The following is a 22052-nucleotide window of genomic DNA, read 5'->3' on the forward strand; positions in this document are numbered from 1 at the left end:
GACTATATCAGGGTCCCCAAACTACGGCCCCCGGGCCGGATGCGGCCCAATCGGCCTTCCAATCCGGCCCGCGACGACCCCCGCCGCCCGCTGCCGCCGCCCGCTCTCACGGCGCGCGGCGCAGCGACAATCAAAAAAATCGGCAAAAAATCGCCGAAAATCCTTTGTGCGCATGCGTACAGGCCTCTCCCGACCCGGAAGAGGTCATTTCTGGTGCACTTCCGGGTCGGGGGAGGCCCATACGCATGCGCACAAGCGATTTTCGGCTATTTTTTTCCGCCCGTGCGCGTGTGCGCATGCGCACGGGCGCGCACTCCCCCGCCCTCCGGCCCGCTGCGCGCGCACTCCCCTGCCGTCCGGCCCACCGCGCGGGCGGCGCGGCGGGCACCGGCCCGCCGCTCGGTAAGTCTGGGGACCCCTGGACTATATGCAATCTTGGCTTTGGCACTATTCCCAGAACATAACCCTAGTGTAAGTTAAGAATCACCTGCATGTACATTTTTTTTTTATATATTCCTGTTGTATACTGCTTTGGAAACATTTTATGGGAAGCAGTTTATAAATATTTAAATGAACATGCAGCTAACTTTCCCACAGTTGCCCATGCCCAGAGTGACTCACAGTAAAGCTAAAATGCAACATCTTATATGAAAAACCAATTTGTCCCACAACATAACAGAAACAAAAAAGTTTTCAATAAACAAATTGTAGCATAAATTCAGTTTCACAATAAAATCATATGAAATGCAAAAACAGCATTAACCTAACCCAACCCACACAGCTATTCCTGGTCTCCCTGCACCAAGACACCACAACAGCCTAAATTTATATAGAGGAAGGTCCCTATAGCTTAGTGACCGAGTACATGCTTTGCATCCAAAAGCTCCAAATATATTTCAGAAACTCTCCTGTCTGAAACCCTGGAGAGCTCCTGCCAGTCAATGCTGTGACTCTATAAGGCAACTTCATATACCAGGCTAGATTATTCATAGCTGCCTCCCTAATCTCCGAGGAGGAGGCATTGGTAGCAGTCAAGGGGAAATCTTGGGGAGTGGTAATGATGTTAAGGCTTCCTGGCCCAGCTTTCTTCTAGTGATGGTCTTATTGAGAGAAGGCAGTCTTTTAAATTTCCTGGACCCAAGCCATTCATTGCAAAACATTTATGAAGATATTAAGAGCTGTTCAACAGTGGAAAAGACTCCCATGAGAGAAGGTGGACTCTCCTTCCTCGGAGGTTTTAAAGCAGAAGTTGGGTGGTCATCTGTCAGGGATGATCTAGTTGAGATTTCGGCATTGCAGGGGGCAGGACTCTCAGAATCCCTCCACAATTCTATGAAATGAGCATATGTAAAGGTGATCCAGTTCATTCTGAAACTTATACATAACTAGAAGTATAAGACTGCACCCACCCCTGGTTCACTAATGGGTGAATTAAATGAACAGCTTTCAGCCCCAACTAATGCTTAATGAAGAAGTCTTAATAAAACATGGGTCAGAGCACAGATATGAATATGTCTGTTAAGGATCTGAATACATTTTGAGTTGACAATATTTAAACATCTTAATTATTCCAATGGAATTCCATATGACTACTTGGGGGTATTTGCCCTCTTTCCCTCGACCTTTGCCCATCCCTTCTATCTACTGCTTCACTATTTCCCTCTTTCTTTTCTTCTAATAGTCTTACATAAATGCTGACATCTTAAGTCATAATCCTGAGTTTAAAAAAGGAAAATGACACACTGCTGCAGTTCATGTGGCACAAATCCTGTGTCTGCTTAGAAGTAAGCCCCACCTAATTAACTTGGGCTTACTGCCAGGTAAGTATGTGTCTAGGATTGGAATTTGTTCCTTGTGCATTAGTGTGTTTACTAGCTTACATTCTAAACTACCAAGTACAGCTGGATGAACATCGGGCTGTAAGATGGTGGTATAAAAACGTCTACTAAAATACATATCATGACCAATCAAATAATATACAAATATTGGTTTCTGTCTTATAAAAGAGACAGAATAATAAAACATTAGTAAGCTCATCTGTCATACATGCCACAAAGTGCAATATTCAGAAATACTGGGTCAGAAAACCAATGCAGCCCGGTCCAAAAATCCACCCACTCTCTCTCTCTCTCTCTCTCACACACACATACACATCTTACTACAGCCAACCCAAGACAACCAACCAAATGCTAGGCCACACCCAACCTCTCTCACCACCAAGGAAATATAACAAGCGAACAGAAAGAGAACCCACACAAGTGATGCTGACACAAAACCCCACACATACACTAAGTAGAAGAATAGCAGCATTGCCACCCCACTCACCAGTCCCCCTCCCCCTTTTTTCTTTCCAGCTTTATAATGCATGCAACACTAATGTCTTGCAACGAACAAAACTGATCTGTAGAGAACTAAGAAATCTTTAATAAAAATTATTTTTTTAAAAAAGAAAACCAATGCAGCCAACTGTTCCTAACAGGGCCATCTTAAGACTATCCAGCGCCGTGGTTCAGAGATCCCTCCGGCGCCCCCCCCCAGCCTGAAAGCCAGAGCCATGTGCTGCTTGGGGGACGCACGCACAACACGCGCGCTTTGTTCAAGCAACTGCACCTTGCGCAGAGCGCCAGGTGAATGCAGGACTGGCTCTGGTGTCTGCGGTGCTTCTCTTCCTGCAGAGGTGGCTGGTGCTGCCCTATAGCTCCCGCTTGCCCCCTCCTTCCTCGTCCTTCGCAGAAGAGTCGGAGGCTCCGGGCGCGGCACTTCTTCAGCGCGGCAGCTGAGGGTGCCTTGCCCAGCCTCTGCCTCTTCCCAGGCGCCCTCCAGAACTAGGCGCGAACTTGGCACCCTGGTTCCCTGTGCCACTTGCCTCTATGGGCAAGATGTCCCTGGTTCCTAAACACTTCAACCTTCTGGATAGAGAAATGTCCTTTAAAAAAGAGAACTACTGTAGGAATGGTGACAGCAGTCACAAAACTAAAAGACGCCTGCTTCTTGGGAGAAAAGCAATGACAAACCTAGGTAACATCTTAAAAAGCAGAGACATCACCTTGCTGACAAAGGTCCGTATAGTTAAAGCTATGGTTTTCCCAGTAGCGATGTATGGAAGTGAGAGCTGGACCATAAAGAAGGCTGATCGCCGAAGAATTGATGCTTTTGAATTATGGTGCTGGAGGAGACTCTTGAGAGTCCCATGGACTGCAAGAAGATCAAACCTATCCATTCTGAAGGAAATCAGCCCCGAGTGCTCGCTGGAAGGACAGATCGTGAAGCTGAGGCTCCAATACTTTGGCCACCTCATGAGAAGAGAAAGGACCCTGATGTTGGGAAAGATGGAGGGCACAAGGAGAAGGGGACGACAGAGGATGAGATGGTTGGACAGTGTTCTCGAAGCTACCAACATGAGTTTGACCAAACTACGGGAGGCAGTGCAAGACAGGAGTGCCTGGCGTGCTATGGTCCATGGGGTCATGAAGAGTCGGACACGACTAAACGACTAAACAACAACTGTAGGAATCTTTAATAAGTAGCATTAAAATCCTGCATGGATGGCTTTGAGGAACTTTGTGCAAAACGCATGGTTTCTCCACTTTTATAGTCTGCCTATTTTAAGGTTCACTATGCAGTTTGCTCTCAAACTGTTTACTCCAAAGTTTAGACTTTAGAGCTCTATGGGAGCTCAGGCTGATTAACTCTGTTTTAAAGGAGACTTCTTGATCATGAGCATTCAAATGATTGAAATACTAATTTGTAGCAGTAGAACCTAGGCTTGCATTGCTTAACATCAAATGCCTATACAAATAATGATTGGAGGTTGGCTGTCTCTGCATGGTACAAAGAATAATCGCATGATTTCGCCCAGAAAAGTAACATATAACTTTACTTTCCTATTCATTAGTGAAGCAACACATAACCCAATGATTAATGTTTAGGACGATATAAAATGCTTTCTTGTATGAGATATGTCAAATCAGTGATCATAGTGGGTTTGGGGAAATATTTGCTCAAGGCAGTAACTGGGATGGAGATCTAGATGATTGTAAAGATAAGCTTTTTAAAGTGTGCTTTGTTGAGCTGAAAGTGAGTCCTAGGTCTGGCTGACTCAGGGGCACACCTGTTGCATTAACATTTTTGCAGTTCCTTTGTTGCCTTTCTTTTAGAAAACTGGCATAAAAATGAATTTAAAATAGTGAAAACATTACAGACACTGGGATAGTTAAACTGACCATATGCAAACAAACACACATTTGAGTCTGTTCAGATAGGTAACAGTGGTTCAGATGTTAGGTTCAGTGAAATAAAATCTATGTTCAGATGTAGCCCTTAGTACCATAGGGTTATTTTGGACGCTGTACTATATGTTCTAGAGACATTATTTGCCCTTGGATGAATGAGGTAACTCTTTGAGAATTATTTTTCTTATCTTCAGAATATATTGTTGAACTGGGGCAGAATTTAGCCTAAGTTCAGCATTTTTAGATCCCCCAATTCCAGTGGAGCTAAGCATGTAGTTACCGTAGCTGTCACCACTGAAATCAATGGGGCTTTAGCTTTGACTAAATTGTAGTCCTAAAGTTTCTACTCAAACACTTTATGGCACTTGGGCTTATGTTCTTGCATTGATTTGAAGCACTTTAACCCCCTTTTTAGCCAAAAGGTTCCTAGAGCAGCATACTAAAATAAGCAGTAAGACATCATAGTGGCAGAACAACCCAAACCTCCTTTGCTGAGGGAGTGAATCAGAGCGATACATGGAGCTCCTCCTTCCACCCTCATCAGATCTCCACGAAACCCCCTCTTATGAAATCTCTTCCATCCATATGACTATGATATTATAAGCTGAATCGTCTCATTGCTATGACGTTAGCAGAGCTGGCCCAGTCATTAGGCAGGGTGAGGCTGCTGCCTCAGGTGACAGAAGCCCTGCAGATGGCACACCCATGGGTGCCTTGCCACTTCTGCCTGCGGTGCCAATTTTTTAGCAAGATCACATCCATTTGGGTCAAGATCTCACCTGAAATTGTGTGAGATCTTGTGCAGCGTACAGGATCTCACACAAATTTGAGCAAGCTCTCGCCCAAAATTGGCATGAACATGCCTGAAATAGGCACTGTTGGTGGCGTCTCTGCCAGCAGCAGATTTGGCAAGGCAGGCATTGGTTGCAGGAACAGGTAGGTGGTGGTGGGAGGGCAAGGTTGCACTTCCTGTTTACTCTCAAGCAGCGAAATGAGATGCACCACCCCTGAACATTAATCTTGTTCAACTGCAAATTCTAGTACTAATGAAACTGCAGCGTTAAACAACTAAAACCAGTCATTGCCTGAGTTCCACATTAAGCACCCCAGTCCTCACCATGCCATTATATATACCGGTATTGGCAGCTCAATAACTGATCCATGCCAAGGATGAGAGGCATCTGAAGGCATGAGGGACACATTTCAGTATGAAAGAAGAAACATATTTGGGGCTGCCTCCCTGCTTATCAAGTTAGAGCAACAGGAGAGCCTTGGGCTTCTGAGACTAGGTTTAGAGGTGTTCTGATGGCTAACAGTTGCAGTTTTTTATTTGCAAGACCAAATTCCATTCTCTAGACCTCTTATTCAGTTATTTAGTTGGTTCACAAGTAATATTAAACCACATTTGAAGCATGAGTGCCCTGCTCCTTCTCTGTCTCTGGTTGTGTAGCACAGGAGAATAAAGTTAGGAACAAGCCTGAATCTGATTTATTGTTATGTGCGAACCCAGGGTCATACAGGACCCGATTTGTTTCTTTCCAGCCAAACCAGGAGCAGAAAGCCATAAGGAACATTGGTTATGGCTTGTGGTTTCCCACGTAGTGACAAGGTCTGGCTTATGCGTAGGCAAACTAAGGCCCGAGGGCTGGATCTGGCCCAATTGCCTTCTAAATCCGGCCCACGGATGGTCCGGGAATCAGTGTGTTTTTACATGAGTAGAACGTGTCATTTTATTTAAAATGCATCTCTGGGTTATTTGTGGGGCATAGGAATTCATTCATTCCCCCCCCTTCAAAATATAGTCTCCCCCCCCCCCCCCAGGTCTGAGGGACAGTGAAAAAGTTTGCTGACCCCTGGTCTGGCTTGTTGCTGCCTTATGCCTTCCTCCATGTGGCACAGTCAGGAGCAGGGGGAAGCAAAAGCGCTTGTGCATTTTAAACTGTGGTTTAACGTGGCATGTAAACCAGGCCAAACCAAGGACACTTGCACCAGAGCTTATGCTTCTAATTCTGCCTGGCTGAGCCCAGAATATGTATAAGCAAGCCCAGCTGTTATGGACTGGCTGGATGCAGAGGAGTGGTGGGAGGCATCAGCTAGGAAACCCCCAGGGGAAGAAGGCTCAGAGCCAGGGGAGAGGTGGTGGGATGATGGTGAGTGATCAGAGGGAGAAGAGGGAGCAGACTGGGAGGAGGAGGTGTTGGAAGCTGAAGAGGTAACAGGAATTAGTGAGCAGGAAGAATTTCTGGCAATGAGCAGTCAAGAATCACAGGCAGAAGCAGAGACTGGAGAGGAGGGGGCAAGAGGCAGCAATGAGGCAGGCTGCTGAAGAAGCCTTTCTGTCCTGCTGCAGCCAGCTCCCGGTCTCCCAGAACCCAAAGAGGTATGAAGAGGGCAGAGGAAAGACAGGCAAGATGAAGGCGCCTATGGTTGCCTGGGAAGGAACCAAGGGAGGAGGAGCCTTAGAGAGTGGTGGGAAGGTGGGGACCTTTAGCCTCATTGAGGCAAGATCTACTGAACAAGTTGCTGTGCTCACTGGACCTGAGCTGTTTTGCTTCTTTGAATAAAGAGTTAACTTCAGTGACACCTTGTGAGTTATTGCTGACCTACTTCTGATAGCTTCCTTGAGACCAGCCTTCGGAAGAGGATGAGAATTTGTTCAAGGCAGGCATGGGCGTAGCCAGGGCGGGGCAGGGGAGGCCGCTGTCCCCCCATCAAGTAAAACAATAGAAATACTTAACTAACTGATCAATTGCGTCACAGATAACTTGGGCCTGCCCCCCCAATAAATCCTGGCTACGCCCATGAAGGCAGGCCCCACCTTTCTACAATGGATGGCAGTGGGTTTGCTCACTAATGTAGGGTATCATCCATTATATATACCGTTATTTGGCTGTACTTTTGGTCTTGTAGGTTTTTTTTATGAAGCTCAATCCTATGCTTGTTGAATCAGAAGTAAGTTCCACACAGTTGTCACCTTAACAATTGTATTTAGGATTGCAGCCTTAAACTCTTCTTAACTGTTTGAGCCCTTGGAAAAAGGTGGGGAAGAAATTGAGATAAACCTGTGAAGCTGCCCTATACTGAATCAGTCCAGCTGGTTCATCTAGATCAGTATTTATCAACCTGGAAATGGATCTCAAGGTCTCAAGCAGACAATGACAAATGAATTCATTCCATACATGATTTTATGTATACTGTGTGTGTGCGCGTGTGTGTGTGCATGTGCTGTGCTGTGTTGTATGGAACAAGCAAAGCTAGACTTTCATGTGAGCATAGATGTTTGCATTGGACCAAGACAATAAAAGGGTGGAAAAAGAAGTATTTTAAATATATTCTGTCCATTGGGTTGGATCTAGACTTGCCAGTTCATGAATGGAAGAGTCCTTCTATGAATGGAAATGAGTTTGATCCTTTGGAGGCTCCCATTCTTGACATTTAACACTGCAACACCACTTCCCACTCTGTTTTGAAGGGTCTCCCAACCCCAACCCCCAGAGGAGGTTTGTAGAGACTGCAGGGTGAGGGAGAAGATGAATCTGGAAAACCTGCTTCCACCCATGGAGTTCATGGACTCCCACTCACTGCAACTCTGGATCCAACCCATTGTTCCATTAATTTGTATTTTGATTTGTGTGTGTGTGTGTGGTTTTTTTGATTTTTTTGGTAAATTTTGTTTACTGTAAACTGATTCTCTGAATGTTTGTTCCATAGTGAGTAGAGTGGGACTTGCTTCCTGGGATATTTGCCTAGGTTTATGATCTTCAGGTGTCTTCTCAATGGATGCTTGATAGTGTTTAATATTACAATAGTTGGAACGACAACATCATGATGGCCCCTAATTATCTGTCTGCTGTATGAAAAATTCCATATAAATGCTATTATTATTCCCAAAAGGAAAATTATATCCAGAAACAGGTTCAGGATGGCCAAAACACTTGTTGCCTGTGTGCTGATCCAGATAGGAATGAGAAACCTTTGGCCTTCCAGATGTTGTTGGACTCAATGGTCAGTGATGGGAGTTGTAGTTCAGCAAATGACTGCATTTTCACATGCCACACTAACAGCCCAGATTAGTAGCATATTTGTGCCTAGCCTTGTCACCTGAAAGTTATTTTAAAGAGAGTGACTGTGAGCTTGAGAAATTCACAGAATTGTTTTTTTTAAAAAAAGTTCATATTAAGACCAGGAGGTGGAGACAATTGTGAACTACAAACAGTATGGATAGAGCAAACCACACTGAACAGGACAGGAAGCATAAAATACAAGGGCAGTATAACTTGTCAGATGTTTGAAACTGTGATACAGTAGTTTTGTTCCAATAATTTGATGGAACTAAAGCCAAAAATGTCCTATAAGGTGTTTCAAGATATGAGTTGATGAAAGAGATGTTTTTGTTGTTCATGGAAGATTATTACTTACCATATTTTGCAAAATATATAACGCAAAATACATTTCCTTCTGTTGCCTATATAGTATCTGTTTCCACTAGCTTCTGCAGGTCAGAAGTTACTGTGTGCGGCTACTCTTAATTTAATTTAGCTAGCAACTAATTAAAGGTTTTTGGTATCTATCTCCCTTATAGCTTTGAATATTGACAGCAGTAGTTTAAAGGAACAGAAAAGCAATGGAACCAGTTCAGAACCCAGTGTTTCATCTCTGGAAAGAAGAAGCCCTTTGTCAAGGTAAAGTCATTAAAAGCTTTCCTTCCTGAATAGTTTCAGCCTAGTGATAAAATGCCTCTAGAAAGTTAATGAAGCACTGGCAATAATATTTTGATGGATGGCCTATGGTTCAGATTTGTGTTTCACTACAACAACTTAAAAAATTGTATACCTTACAAAATATTTGCATTAAAGCCAGGTATTGTTTTGCAGCTGTTGTTTTCTCATTTTAAGACTCAATTGACATCTCAGTGAACCACAAATTAGCGTGTACAGCTGCTCTCAGTAGGACTACTTAGAGACCAAACAATGGAAGTTGTCAGGAAAAGGGCAGACGTAAAACAAAGTCTTGAAGAAATAAAGTGGTGTGTCATCTTCTGGGTGTAGTTGAGATGTAAATGAGCTTCAGTTCAATACATATTTTTGCATCTTTGTAAAAGAAGTATTTGATACTAGATTATTTGTTACTTTCTTCTTTTGTATTTCCAAATTGAGAACATTTAAATTAATGTCCTTGTTTTTTTCTATTCTTTAACATAGCTGTCAAGTTCTCCCTTTTTTAAGGGAAATTCCCTTATGCTGAATAGGCTTCCTCGCGAGAAAAGGGAAAACTTGACAGCTATGCTTTAAGTAATGTTTTGTTACTTTTTCTGTTAGCATGAATCAAATGACTAGCAATCAAGCAATAAGAGCAAATGAAGCATGGTAAACAATTGTGGAATTTTACATTGGCTTTAGATTGTTACATAATTATTTGTTAAAACACTTCCATTGCTTGGTTCTCTTTGTTTCTCCCTTCTTGGAAACACCCCTTTACAATACCTGATATATATGTGTATGTTTGCACACACAGGGGGAGAATGCTTTTCACTGCTTTAAAATATTCTTGAAGATATATTTTGTTTTATCTTTTAAGGTTCTTAGAATTTCTCATTGAGAAGAACTGGCCTTGGAGCAAAAGTAACTGGCCAGTATAATGTATAAATAGCATTATAATACATTACAAAATGTAATAGAAAATGTATTTTATGTCTGATTTTCAGGAGTTGGGGGTTGGAAAGTAGTATCTTTAAAATATATTTGTTGAGGTATATTTGTTAACATTTTCTTTTCCTAAAGTAATTGTTATTTGAGGTAATGATATTCTGCAAAAGTAATATTTGTTGCCCAGAAAATTAAAATAGTTTTCAATTGTTATTTCTTGTGTAGAAAGAAAAAGCAAATGTGTAAACAACAGGAACGTTTTCAAGAAGGGATGTTTTGCATTATAATATGTGTCAGCAGTTTCTAGCATTTCTGAAATGCTGCCCATACAATGCAGATTCCGGAGTATCAATGTTATTTCTGTAAATTTGTGTGCATGGCAGAAAGATTTTTGGGAAGCATTTATGGCATCATATGATTTTATATCTTTGATCTCAGGAGAAAATACTATTTCTAGTACAGTATGAATTATTAGGTTTTTTGTTTGTTTTTTAAGAATAGTGTGCATTTTAGCCTCCTCAATAACTTGGCCATAAAATACTTTTCAAAACCCAATCAGTTAGTAACACTTATAGCTTCACACTTGACATCTGTCTTAGAAATATGTTTACAAACACAATGTAGGAATAAAGTGTAAAAGAATGGGAAATTGCTCAGGTGCTTATTTGCAGTTGGGACACAATGAAATTTCTTAGAGGCTGATGTCTAAGGATTCCACTTATTGTACTCACTTCTTGCGCTTTATTGCTTTTACAAGTGGTCTCGAAACTCAGTACTTGAAAATAAACATAACAGTCTAGTACCACTGTGGTACTTCCCCACCCCCACCCCTTTCGCAGTTTTTAGTCACTGAGCTGATGAGTGGCCTCGAAAAATACCCTGATGGACCTAAATAATAATAAAAAAGGTTTCCTCTGATGTCCTACAGACAATAATTGTGATGTGCTAGTTAAGCCCAAACTACAGCTGAGGGATTTTACTTTAAAGCAGAGGCTTGGGCGCAAAAATGCATTTATAGCTCTTTGTCTGGCACCTCATTATGCGTGGGCCTGATTCATTAAGTAATTGGTTTGCAGTTGTTTACATGAGTATTAAGGCTTTCTATTCAGTAGTCTTTGAGAGATACATTGTGCAAATGTTGCATGTTATGAATGCAGAATGAGGGGCAGCGGGCGAGCCCTATTGGCTAAACACTGCACTCTGTTGAAAAGCAGGAGAAAGAGATTGGGTGCTGCTTTGCATAGCAATGACTTTCTTAATAAGCTTTACAGATTAATACACACAAGCTATAAAAGATGCAAAGAGATACTCTTAGCACATTTATCCATGCTCATCTCACTATTATGGCACTGGAGATGGGAAGAATTGAGTGCTTTCATATTCGCTTTTCTTTTTTCAGTGCAACTTCGGTGCATGAGACTTAATAGAATCCAATGTTTATTGTATTATAAATCATGGGGGAAGTAGGCAGGCCTGCAACAGTTTATTATTAAAGATTCTTTCAATGTAAATCTTTTTCCACCATTGTGTGTCCTACAGCAAAATCATTTTGTGGTTGAGTGGGGATGAAAGGCATAATGTACGAAGGAGTGAGTCTTAATAGGAAGCTGCTCTCCGACTGAAGGCCACTTGTTCCCTTTTGTTTGGAGGTGCATGCCACTGCCACGGCTTCCTCTTCTCCAGCAAATATTACCCCTTGTATCCTAGCTTAAAATCACTTTCTCACAAGATTTCTGCAGCTTGATACAAATACATTTAAACTGAGGTGAGAATTTGTTAATTGACGGATTATATATTCTCAAAGGAATCAAAATAATTCTTTTGCAGAATGGGTATTATTAGCGTTTTAATCTCTAAACCCATGGCTGCCGTGCAATGTGTGTGGCATTTTGTAATTCTGTAGCAATATAGTCAGCTAGTGGAGGTCAGTAGCATTCTATTGTTGCAGTTTTAGGCTAGATGCAATGCCTTTTTCTTTTGGCTACTTTGCTTTGCAACATTTGATGGTTAAAGCTAAATTAGGGACCCAAATGCTGATATATTCCACTTGTAAAATAATGTCCACTGTTGACTTTAAGTTGGATTCCAGAAGTAAGCCATTAAGTTGGATTTCAAATTTACTCCTTAAACAGAAGCTAATTTAAAAAACGTTTTTCACTTGACTAAATCACTGGTTATCAGTGATGGTTGTTTGTGTTAATGACTTCAAATTGTAATGTTTAAGACATCTATGCAATGAATGTGCCTCTAATAAGTGCCTTGGCTCATTCTTTGCAGACAACCATAATGGCCATTGGGGGTCACTCTTTCTTTGCTAAATTTCAACAGCTTTAATTCTTAGTCTCTTTTTAAACCAGATGTAAATTGTTCAGTACAATCATGGTAGCACTTTATTTCATTCTTCCCTATTGTAATTGTTTGGATAGGGGAAGGAGTATTTTGTGCATGGATATATCACAAAACTTAGGAGTGTGCCTATTGAAATATTGTGTTTAATTTTATATATGATGCCCATTAGGCATTTAAATACGATTTTTTAAATACGATTTTATGATAGCTTTTTCGTAATACAATACGATAAAATAAACTCATCTAAATAAAAAACAGAAACAGAGAAGGAAAGAGAGAAGAAAACACAGAACCTACCCCCAAAGGTAGCTCTTAACCCTTGTCACTCACAGAAAGTAGTGGACCCTCCCAGCTCTCACCTGATATCTTCTCTTCCTTGCCTCTCACTCAGGGTCCTTCCACGAACTAACCATCATCTTCATATGAGTATAATCCTTGGTCCCCAAGGGAGGAGACTAAAAAAGAAAAGAAAAGAAGAAAGATAAATAAAAGGATGTATTCTGTCTGTTAGCTACATAAAATAAATTATTCAAAACATTCACTCTGGGATAACATCCAACTATTCTGCTGTCTGTTAAGCAATAATTTCCGTCTCCAGGCCCAGATGTCTCAAATTTGTTCATTTTCCTTTTCACACAAAAGTGGTTCTCTAATTATTATTAGTATAACAAATGTCAGCAATGGTTTCTCTCTAATCCAACATATCAACTTTGCCTACAATAACTTCAACAACCATTCCTCCATACTAAACAATAATCTTTCTTATTTCGTCCATGTAAGAGTCTCACTGTGCTCATATATTAAAATAATATTCCATAGTTTTTTTCTCGTTATGTATCCATTAATTTGCACCCAGTTCTGTATCTTCCATTCCCATTTCCTGTTGTGTTTACCATGGTTTTCCATCCTTATCTAAAAAATTATCTCTTCCATTTATGTTTCTTCCATTCTTTTTTCATTCTTTCCCCCTCTGAGTTCACTCCAAATCGTACTCAGCTCTACCGGTATCAATGCCAAATCAAGATGTCTCTCCACATCTTCATCTCTCCATCCAGGGCTCATTCTACTCCTCCAGAATCACAACCCCACCATTTGGCTGTTTCATTCCTCCAAACACCTGTGTGAAGGACTTTTCCATTTCACCATCTGTTTCCTCCAACATGACTATTTCACCCTCCTGATCTGCCAATCTTTTATCCATACTCTTCTCCAAAGTCTCTGTGTCTGTGTGATTTTGCTTTCCATTTCATTCATCTCTGGTTTACTTTCATTCCTCATTCCATTTTCCATTTAATCATTCTTAGCTCTAATCAATTTTATTTGCTCATCAAACATTTGCTAAAGGATGCTAACAGTCAGCAGAATGTCCAAAGGTATATTTGCCATACTGATTGTTTTTGATCTTATTAATAATTCAGTCTCATTACATCACCTGTCTCCACCTTAAGATTTTAACAGTCTTATCTCTTATTAGAATAAACACATTCCTTTCCTATGGAGGAATTATCAAGTGGCAGAGATACTTTTGATTTCTAAGCAACATTTTCATCAAGAAAAAAAATCACAGCATACAGAACTCTTCTGTTCATTTAAAACTTTGACTCAAACCATTAAAGCAGGCCCTTTTTCTGCTTTCAGCCCTTTTACAATTGACTTCCCTTCTTATTGAAGTCAGAAAGCAGCTCATGCCCCAAATTTAAATTTCCATTGGCAGACAGATACATCTCTATCAGTTATAAATTATAACTCTCTCAGAAATAATTAAGAAAGGAAACCTTTTGCAGATCCCATGCCCATCTCATGGGTTTTGGGTGAGATGTTGATTCCTCAGCTCACAAGTTGCTTAACTCTGTTTCCAGGAGCTGACAGTTTCTTGGTCTCTTGACACAGAAAACTGCCTTTCCAGAGCATCAGAAGTTATTTCCGTGCTAACTCTTTTCTCTAAAGTGAATTTGATAGCCAAGACTTATGTCTGGCTATCATAAATCAGATGTAATCCTCTCCATCAGCAGCTTGCCGACAAAAGATGCTTAATTTGCCATGATCCTCCCCTGGAAGTCAATAGGCGTTATGCCTGAGGTTCCACCCCTACCCCCCAAGTTTGTTGTTTTATTGGCTAACTAATGCAAATAATTCCTTTGGGCATATTCCTGTTTCAGCTCTTTGACCATATCTCTCGAAGTTCCTTCATCTGTCTTGTCCAAGGATAGGGAAACTGTTGGACTACAATTCTCATCAACCTCAGCTGGCATGGTCAGTAGGCAGGGTTTATGGGAGCTGTATTCCAGCAACATTGGAGAAACACAGATTCCCATCCCTAATCGAGTCCCTTTCTCCCACACCTCTCTGTGGCTCTCTCCCTCAGCCCTCCACTGATTCTTCTGTAAACGGTATTGTACAAAAAGAGAGAATATAAATTGGGAAGTCCTATATGCAGCTGTAATTTATTCCCCCCCCCCCCGATCATGGTCAATTGAAGAAAACATAGAACAAAATCAGGGAAGGAAATGCTCCTTTGAAGGCAGTTGAAGTCATCCATGCTGTATGCCTTCCTGATTCCACACACATATTTCAAGACTGCACCTCTTCCACTTGATTTTTGTTGTAGTATCTGTGATAGTATGTTCCTAACACTGTATGTGGAGGGCTTGCTTGGAATACTGAGGACCAAATAAAATATGATGGCAGCAAGGAGAAGGAGGGATTGTCTAACTTTAACTTCAAAAGGGATGTGCAGCTGAGGGGTACTGAAGGAACCTTCATTGCCTTATATCAGGCACCCCCAAACTTTGGCCCTCCAGATGTTTTGGACTACAATTCCCATCTTCCCCGACCACTGGTCCTGTTAGGTAAGGATCATGGTAGTTGTAGGCCAAAACATCTGGAGGGCCGCAGTTTGGGGATGCCTGCCTTATATTGCTGAAGTTCCTTGCCTCAGGCACTTCTTACCAGTGTGGATTACTTCCAGTATCTGACAGAAGCTGGAAAGAAAAAGGAGTTTTGTTGATGGGGAGGCAGAGTGTCAATAAAGGGTGACAAAAATGCAGAAATGTTGCCCTACTTAATCATCCTCACAATAGACATGTTCATGGGAGCAGGAAATTATGTGTAAGCTACACAAAATGGGTGTACTACTTCAGACACTGCTTTGAAAAAGCTGGGATACAATTCGCAGCTTGAGAGGCAGATTGGGGAGGGTGGAACATAAAGTACTCATTAAGTGCAGTTCCATGCTTCTTTTCCTCACTGGGTTCTCTCCACCCCGCCACAAAAAGAGAACACACAGGAAACTAGAAGTATGATCAGAGGACCTATAAGAATAGTTGCCTAACTCTTTCCCTATTGGTTATTTGTGGAGCAGCCGTTCCCCCTTTCACTTTTCCCTTCAAGATTCCAATTTTCTGGAAGTGTCTTTGGGGGGATGGGGGGCAGGGAGAAGACTTATGCAACAACTTGGCCCTAAGGAATTGGACTTAGGTTCATCAAAGTTGAGCTTTCTGGAAGATAGACATGTGGGGGGGAAAATCTTTGAATTGTGCTTCACAAATATGCTTTGCATTAAATTTAGAGTAAACTCACCTAGAAGAAATAGTTCTGCAATATTATTCTCTCAATTTTAATTTGCCTTTTTCCATCTTCTTTCTGTGGATAAATTACTTGTCTTTAATTATGAAACAAGCACAGTGTCAGATTGTGATGTTCCTGATTGTATTTGCTAGTTTCTAAATGTAAGCATTAGCTGTTAGCAGGCTTCTCACCTGTTTTCTCCTTCAACTACTTTTAATGCACTTGTACATTTTGGAAAAACCTATATGCCCCTCCCTATGCAGACATCCTCAGCCACAGGCTCAGTACACACAGCTATGCCTGGGAGATCTCTCTCTACCAAAAGGATGAGTAGTCCTGGAAATGTCAACACAGCACTGATCCCTTGTGGAAGGAAAGCAGCTGGAATTAGATTCCCCCAACTGGTGGTGTTGGAGATGACAATGTTATAGTTCCAGGAGTCTGTGCGTGGATTGCCAGTCATAGATTCAGGGGTTTTACATTGTGCTGACCCCCCTGGGTAGTGGTGGTGGGCCTTTGTCAGATCAATGTATATGGCTTTACAGAACTCCCAATTTTAATTTTGTTAATTCTCACCTCTCCCTTCCTTGCAATCTCTCTCTTCCACTATTAATTAAAGCTTTTCCTTAGAGAAGGCCTAGTGTGTTGCACTGACTAGGGGCTGCAGTAGCAAGGGTGAATCACCACAGAGCAGGGGAAGCAGCTTGAGAGAGTCATGCATGAAGGTCAGAAGAATTATCCAGTTCAGCTTTTAAAACAAAATTTATTAGAACATGCTGTGAAGAAGTGCTACTGAGAGAGATCAAATCTGTATGTCCTCCAATTCAAAGCAATTTGAATCTGAAACTTGAAATTTACAGATTAATAATTTTTTGATGCAGGTTTGGTGACTAGACTGCAGTGAAAAATGTATAATGTTTGTATTCCCAGTGTAAGTAGCTTTTGTCAGAAAATGCCATCTTTCCTCTATTAGATCTCCCACAGTAAAATAGATTGGAGGTCCATTTTTTTTTGTCCTTTAACACAAGACTCTTAATAGAATAGTTAATTCTCTAATATCATTGCCCCTTATGAGATTATTTCACAGCAACAGCAGCACAATATGCATGCAACACACAAAAGATCAAAATGATTCCAGCTTGTTTGGCAGATTCAAAAGGGTCTGTGATGCTCAAGATACGAGAGCATTCATTTAGCAGAACAGAATGGTGACTGTATTTGCATCAAGGTAGATCAAAAGCAGCTGAAAGCCTACAATATTTACATAGGAACGGGGTGAGACTATGGGAACCCAACTGTTGAGTCCTAGCAATACATATTCAAGCTGGAGAATAGGAATATAGTGGATAAATTAAATTTTATTCTAATACCTTTTAGAATCCAGATTGTTGACTTTTTAAAAGCTCAGGTGTCTTTAGCCAAGGACATTCAGGATAATAAATTGGCAACTGTGAATAATTTTTAAAGCCCTTTTATACTTACAGTGGAACTAGCCTTCAGAGAAAATCTGTTTCCTACAAAATGAAGGCAGTTTCTGTGTAATATATGTTTTAAAACTTATTTACAGGTTTGGGCTTCCCATGGATATTAGAGTGAAGATGCATAACATTTTAATATTGCCCCCAGTGAGTCCTGTTTCTGGGCTTTGAAGCTGGCTTCTCAATTTGCCTTAGCATTTATCAGCTTGTGTCACATGGTGTGTTTGTATTTTATTGTTTTATATATATTTATGGCAAATATATGTTTAGATATCTATATATAATTAAATCACAAACGAATTGCAAAACTACTCTGGGTTTGAAAAAAGAAGATGTGTTGCTAATGTTACAAGCTGCAGCCAATAAACATCCTTCATGGTTTCTGTCCTTCATTGAAAGTGAACCATGCTGAAAACTTGCAGAAATAGTTTTTCAGAGCTAATGCTTGTATAGAAAAAGGTACCGGTAAATATGTACAGAACATGAAGATGTTTTCAAGGTGGCCACTCCTCTTAAAAGGATCCATGTGTTCTTGCTCTGTGCGTGCTCAGTTTCACAACTGTGTCCAAGTATGTTTGGGTATAGTCACAGAAGCACTGATGTCAATGTATTTCCTAACCCATTTAAAATATCTTTTACAGGGATGAAAACCAAAGGGGAATGGTATCAACAATAAAATCCAAAGGCAAGTATTAGAGTTTGTAATAATATAAACAATTGGGGTTTCCTTCCACGCTGGCAAGATTTGTAAAAACATGGGAAGATTCAAGATGGATTAAGAAATGGTTCATATAGTCCAGGCATCCCCAAACTTCAGCCCTCCAGATGTTTTGTACTACAATCCCCATTATCATAGAATCATAGAGTTGGAAGAGACCACAAGGGCCATCCAGTCCAACCCCCTGCCAAGCAGGAAATGCCATCAAAGCATTCCTGACAGATGGCTGTCAAGCCTCTGCTTAAAGACCTCCGAAGAAGGAGACTCCACCACACTCCTTGGTAGCAAATTCCCTGACCACTGGTCCTGTTAGCTAGGGATCATGGGAGTTGTAGGCCAAAACATCTGGAGGGCCGAAGTTTGGGGGTGCCTGATATAGTCCATCCAGCATCTTGTTTCTAGCAGTGGTCAGCCAGTGATCTGAGAAGTTTGTAAGCAGGACCTGAAGGCAACAGCCCTCCAACATTTGTTTGCCCAGAGTGGTTGGTATACAGAAATCATAGATAATAGCTGCATATAAACCCCCCACTTTTGAATGCAGCCAGTGGCAATCACCACTTGTGGCAGTTAATTCTATAGGATATGAGAGCTGTAGTTGAAAACATCTGGAGGACAGCAGGTTGGGGAAAGGCTAGTTTACTGTAATATTTGACCAGGCATCAGAAGAAATTTCCACTATGACAGCAATATCCCTTTCCCATAAGCCCAGGATCATTCTTGTTCTATACCATATATACACCAGCACCTGAATAGTAGGATATTCTTTGCCCCAATAGTCATAACATGCTGGAAAGGCGGGAAGTATGCATGGCATTTTTGTGGGTCACCCAAGAACAGCTATGTTGAGAAGCTAACAGATATCTTAAAGTCCTTAATAGACTGTGTAGGAGTAAGAATTTAGAGTTAGGGTAGAGTTTTGTGAGTGTAAGCCATCCATACTAGCAGATCCCAACTGGAAAATGTTAATGAAAATTAAGTAATTTATTCTTCAATTGATTATAAGCAGCCCCCCCCCATCCCACAGTTTCTGCACCAAAAATCAGTTTCATAGGACCAGATATTATTAACAGGGTTCCCCCCAAAAAATCTGAGACTGTGCCTGTGTGAAGCCAACCTCTCCTCTGCACTTTTCATGCTTCTCCTCGTTCTGGGAGACCAGCAGGGAGCTCGATGCAACAGGAGGGGGAGACACCCGTCTGACTCATCTCTGCCTCTTGGCCTCCCTCATCTCACTCTCCTGCTTCAGCTTCAGCCTGATTCTGGACTTCTCTCTGCCACAGACTCTCCCAATTCACTCAACCCTGTTACCTCCTCAGCTTCCAACACCACATTTTCCTACTCTTCTCGCTCTGACCGCTCATCATTGTCCCACCACTGCCTTCTTCCCTTGGAGGTTCCCCAGGTGGTTCTTCTCATCATCCCTCTGTGTCATGACAGTTGCATATTAGAAACCGGATACTGTATTGCAATTTTTATTTGTTATATGCTATATTTTGTTTTCCTAATGCAGCCTTCTGGGGTGATTCTGACGACAGTAACTCTGAGATTGAAGAAGCACTGCGTCCTCAAGTCCATTCCTCACAAAAAGATGAATTTGATGACTTCTATGATTGAGGACCAACATTTCCCACACATACATGTGCTAAAAAGCTCAAAGGAATTTTTTCCTAGGGGGTGATTTAGAACCAAGGTGAAGTTAATGCTTTTCCTTGTTTGAAATTCACAAAAGGGGCAGGGGGCACACAAATCAATTTGAAACAGGAAAACAGGGTAGGGAACTGTTTTCCTTCCCTCTTTATTGCTGATTCTTCCACTAAAAGCAGGTGGGTGTTTTCTTCAAAAAAGTTTTACCGGTAACAGACTACAATTATATGCACTTACCTATAATGTGCAGTTGGACCAAATTTAGGGGGAAACAGATCTGTTGTTATTCACAAAATTACTAATTGTGTGATGTTTAAGTGATTAGCAGTCATGGGAGGGTGTGTGTGATCCAGACCGAAACCATGCCCTCCTGCAGTACTGATCCAGATTTCTATTCGTTTCTGTCCTAATGCCCCCCCTACATTTTTGCTCTTTTCCATTGGGATGTAGGAATAAACCATATTATTTCAGAAATCAAAGTTTCAGATGTGTGACTCAGCCACAGAATGTTTTCTTTTGTATTTACTTTGTCTTACTCTAATAAAATGCACTCTTGACAATGTACTTAAAGAAACTCTTATTACTGTTGTGTGTTTAAAGTATTAACCTGTGTGATTTTTGTTTCACATACTGAAATCTATAAAGACTATAGTTAAGTATTGTTCAATGGAATATTGGGCTGCTTGCAACTGCCCTGAACAAGATGATGTCACACCTCCTCAAGAATATATAATTGGATCCAGAAATGTTCAACAACTGTTGCCCAGTCACTAATATTTTCTTCTTGGGTAAGGTGATCAACAAACCACTTCTGATGCTGCTCCTCAACAGCTCCCCTGCAATGAATGCAAATCATCTCCCCAGGATTCTTAGCAGCTAGTTAGTAGTGTTCTTCGGTCACTTGTGGCTTACTCCACTTACATTATATGGATCAGGAGAGGCAGCAGCTGTGGCAGTCAGGATGGGTCCGAGGACTTCCTGTGGACATTAATTACAGTGCAACTTTGGTTCTCAAACTTAATCCTTTCCGGAAGTCTGTTCCAAAACCTAAGCGTTCCAAACCAAGGCGTGCTTTCCCATGGAAAGTAATGCAAAATGGATTAACCTGTTCAAGACAATTAAAAACATCCCCTAAAACAGCAATTTAACATGAATTTTACTATCTAATGAGACCATAAAATGAAAGCATTAATCAGGCTGCAATCTACTACCCAGTATCAAAAACTGGCAGTGATCTACCCATTGCCATTGGAGGGGGGAGGGAGGAGTTTAAGTGGGGGGACGAGCGTGTGGGGAAGGAGGTGGTCAACTGGATGCGGGAGGGGGAAGTTTAAGGGGGGGATGGAAAGGGAGGCAAAAGTTCTCTCCCCACACCCAAGCCACACACACCCTGCATGTTTCCCGGCATCTGCCCACGCTCAACATTCACCCCGGCAAGTCCCAGGGCTTCTGTCTCCCCTTTGGGCAGCATGACAAAGCGGTAGCTGCAGGCTGGTCGGGACGGCGCTGCCTGTGTGTCCCTGGCATGGCGGTACCGAGACGCGACAGCAGCACCGGAGCGTGGAGAGGCGGCAGCGGCAGCTGCTCTTGGCTCACTCCTAGCCGCTGGACGCTGAGCCGGGTGGGTTGGAGCCTGCACACAGTGCAAGCATCCCAATCCCCTTCTCGGGAATGCGGCACCCACACTGCCTCGCCTGGACCTCGCTTGGGGTCGGGCTTGGGACGGGAGGAGGGAAGGCAGGGGGGCATGAATGTCAACCTGCCCAGCATAGTTCCCACCCCAACCACTTTCTCTGCGTGCTGGGGGAAGAGTCACCAACTTCCAAGTCTCCCTACTCCGATGCAGCCTTCTGCACCAGGCATCCTCTGGTGAGCCCCATGGCCCTGTGCCCCTCAATCAGGCATGCAGAATATCAGTAGTTCCTGGCTGGGATGACAGCTCATGCTACTTTCTGCTGGTGTTTCCCTCCCCGCTCCTTCCAGCTTTCCCCCTAGTTGCATCTGCTCTGCTAGAGGTAGTCCTTTCCCACTTGGGAAATGGGCCAAGTGTGCCAAGGAGTAGATGGTTAAAAAGATTATAAAAACTTACATTCCGGGGAAGCGCCCCACTCCACTTTGTACCGAGGAAAGAGGCGCTTCCCAGCAGAGGAAAGGGAAGGGAAGGAAGCGGTGTCAGTCACTGCTGGGGCCAAGTCGCTCACTCAAAACGGAAGTGTGCACTCAAATCGGAGCACATCCAAAAAAAGTTCAAAAACCAGAACACTCATTTCCGGGTTTGAAGTGTTTGGGTTCCAAGTAGTTCAAGAACTAAGCTGTTCGGAAATCGAGGTACCACTGTAGAAAGCTTCGTACAGAGTCCAACCCATCACACTTCTGACACCCCTCCCCCGCTTTGGAAGGAATATGCCCAGTCCCCTGT

At 42.1% G+C, this 22052-nt stretch overlaps 1 protein-coding gene across 4 annotated transcripts in view; it reads left to right on the forward strand.

The window, feature by feature from the left end:
* The window catches only part of KIZ (kizuna centrosomal protein), a 64418-nt gene extending 44221 nt beyond the window's left edge, over positions 1–20197 (forward strand). For all 4 annotated transcript variants that reach the window (XM_035101284.2, XM_035101282.2, XM_035101283.2 and 1 more), the window contains 3 exons: positions 8815–8914; positions 17913–17956; positions 19500–20197. In XM_035101284.2, the coding sequence (XP_034957175.1) occupies positions 8815–8914; positions 17913–17956; positions 19500–19603 (248 nt within the window). In that variant the 3' untranslated portion in view covers positions 19604–20197. The remainder of the gene's footprint in view (positions 1–8814; positions 8915–17912; positions 17957–19499) is intronic.
* The last annotated feature ends 1855 nt before the right edge of the window (positions 20198–22052 follow it).

This window comes from Zootoca vivipara, chromosome 8 (assembly GCF_963506605.1).
Source record: "Zootoca vivipara chromosome 8, rZooViv1.1, whole genome shotgun sequence".
NCBI lineage: Eukaryota > Metazoa > Chordata > Lepidosauria > Squamata > Lacertidae > Zootoca > Zootoca vivipara.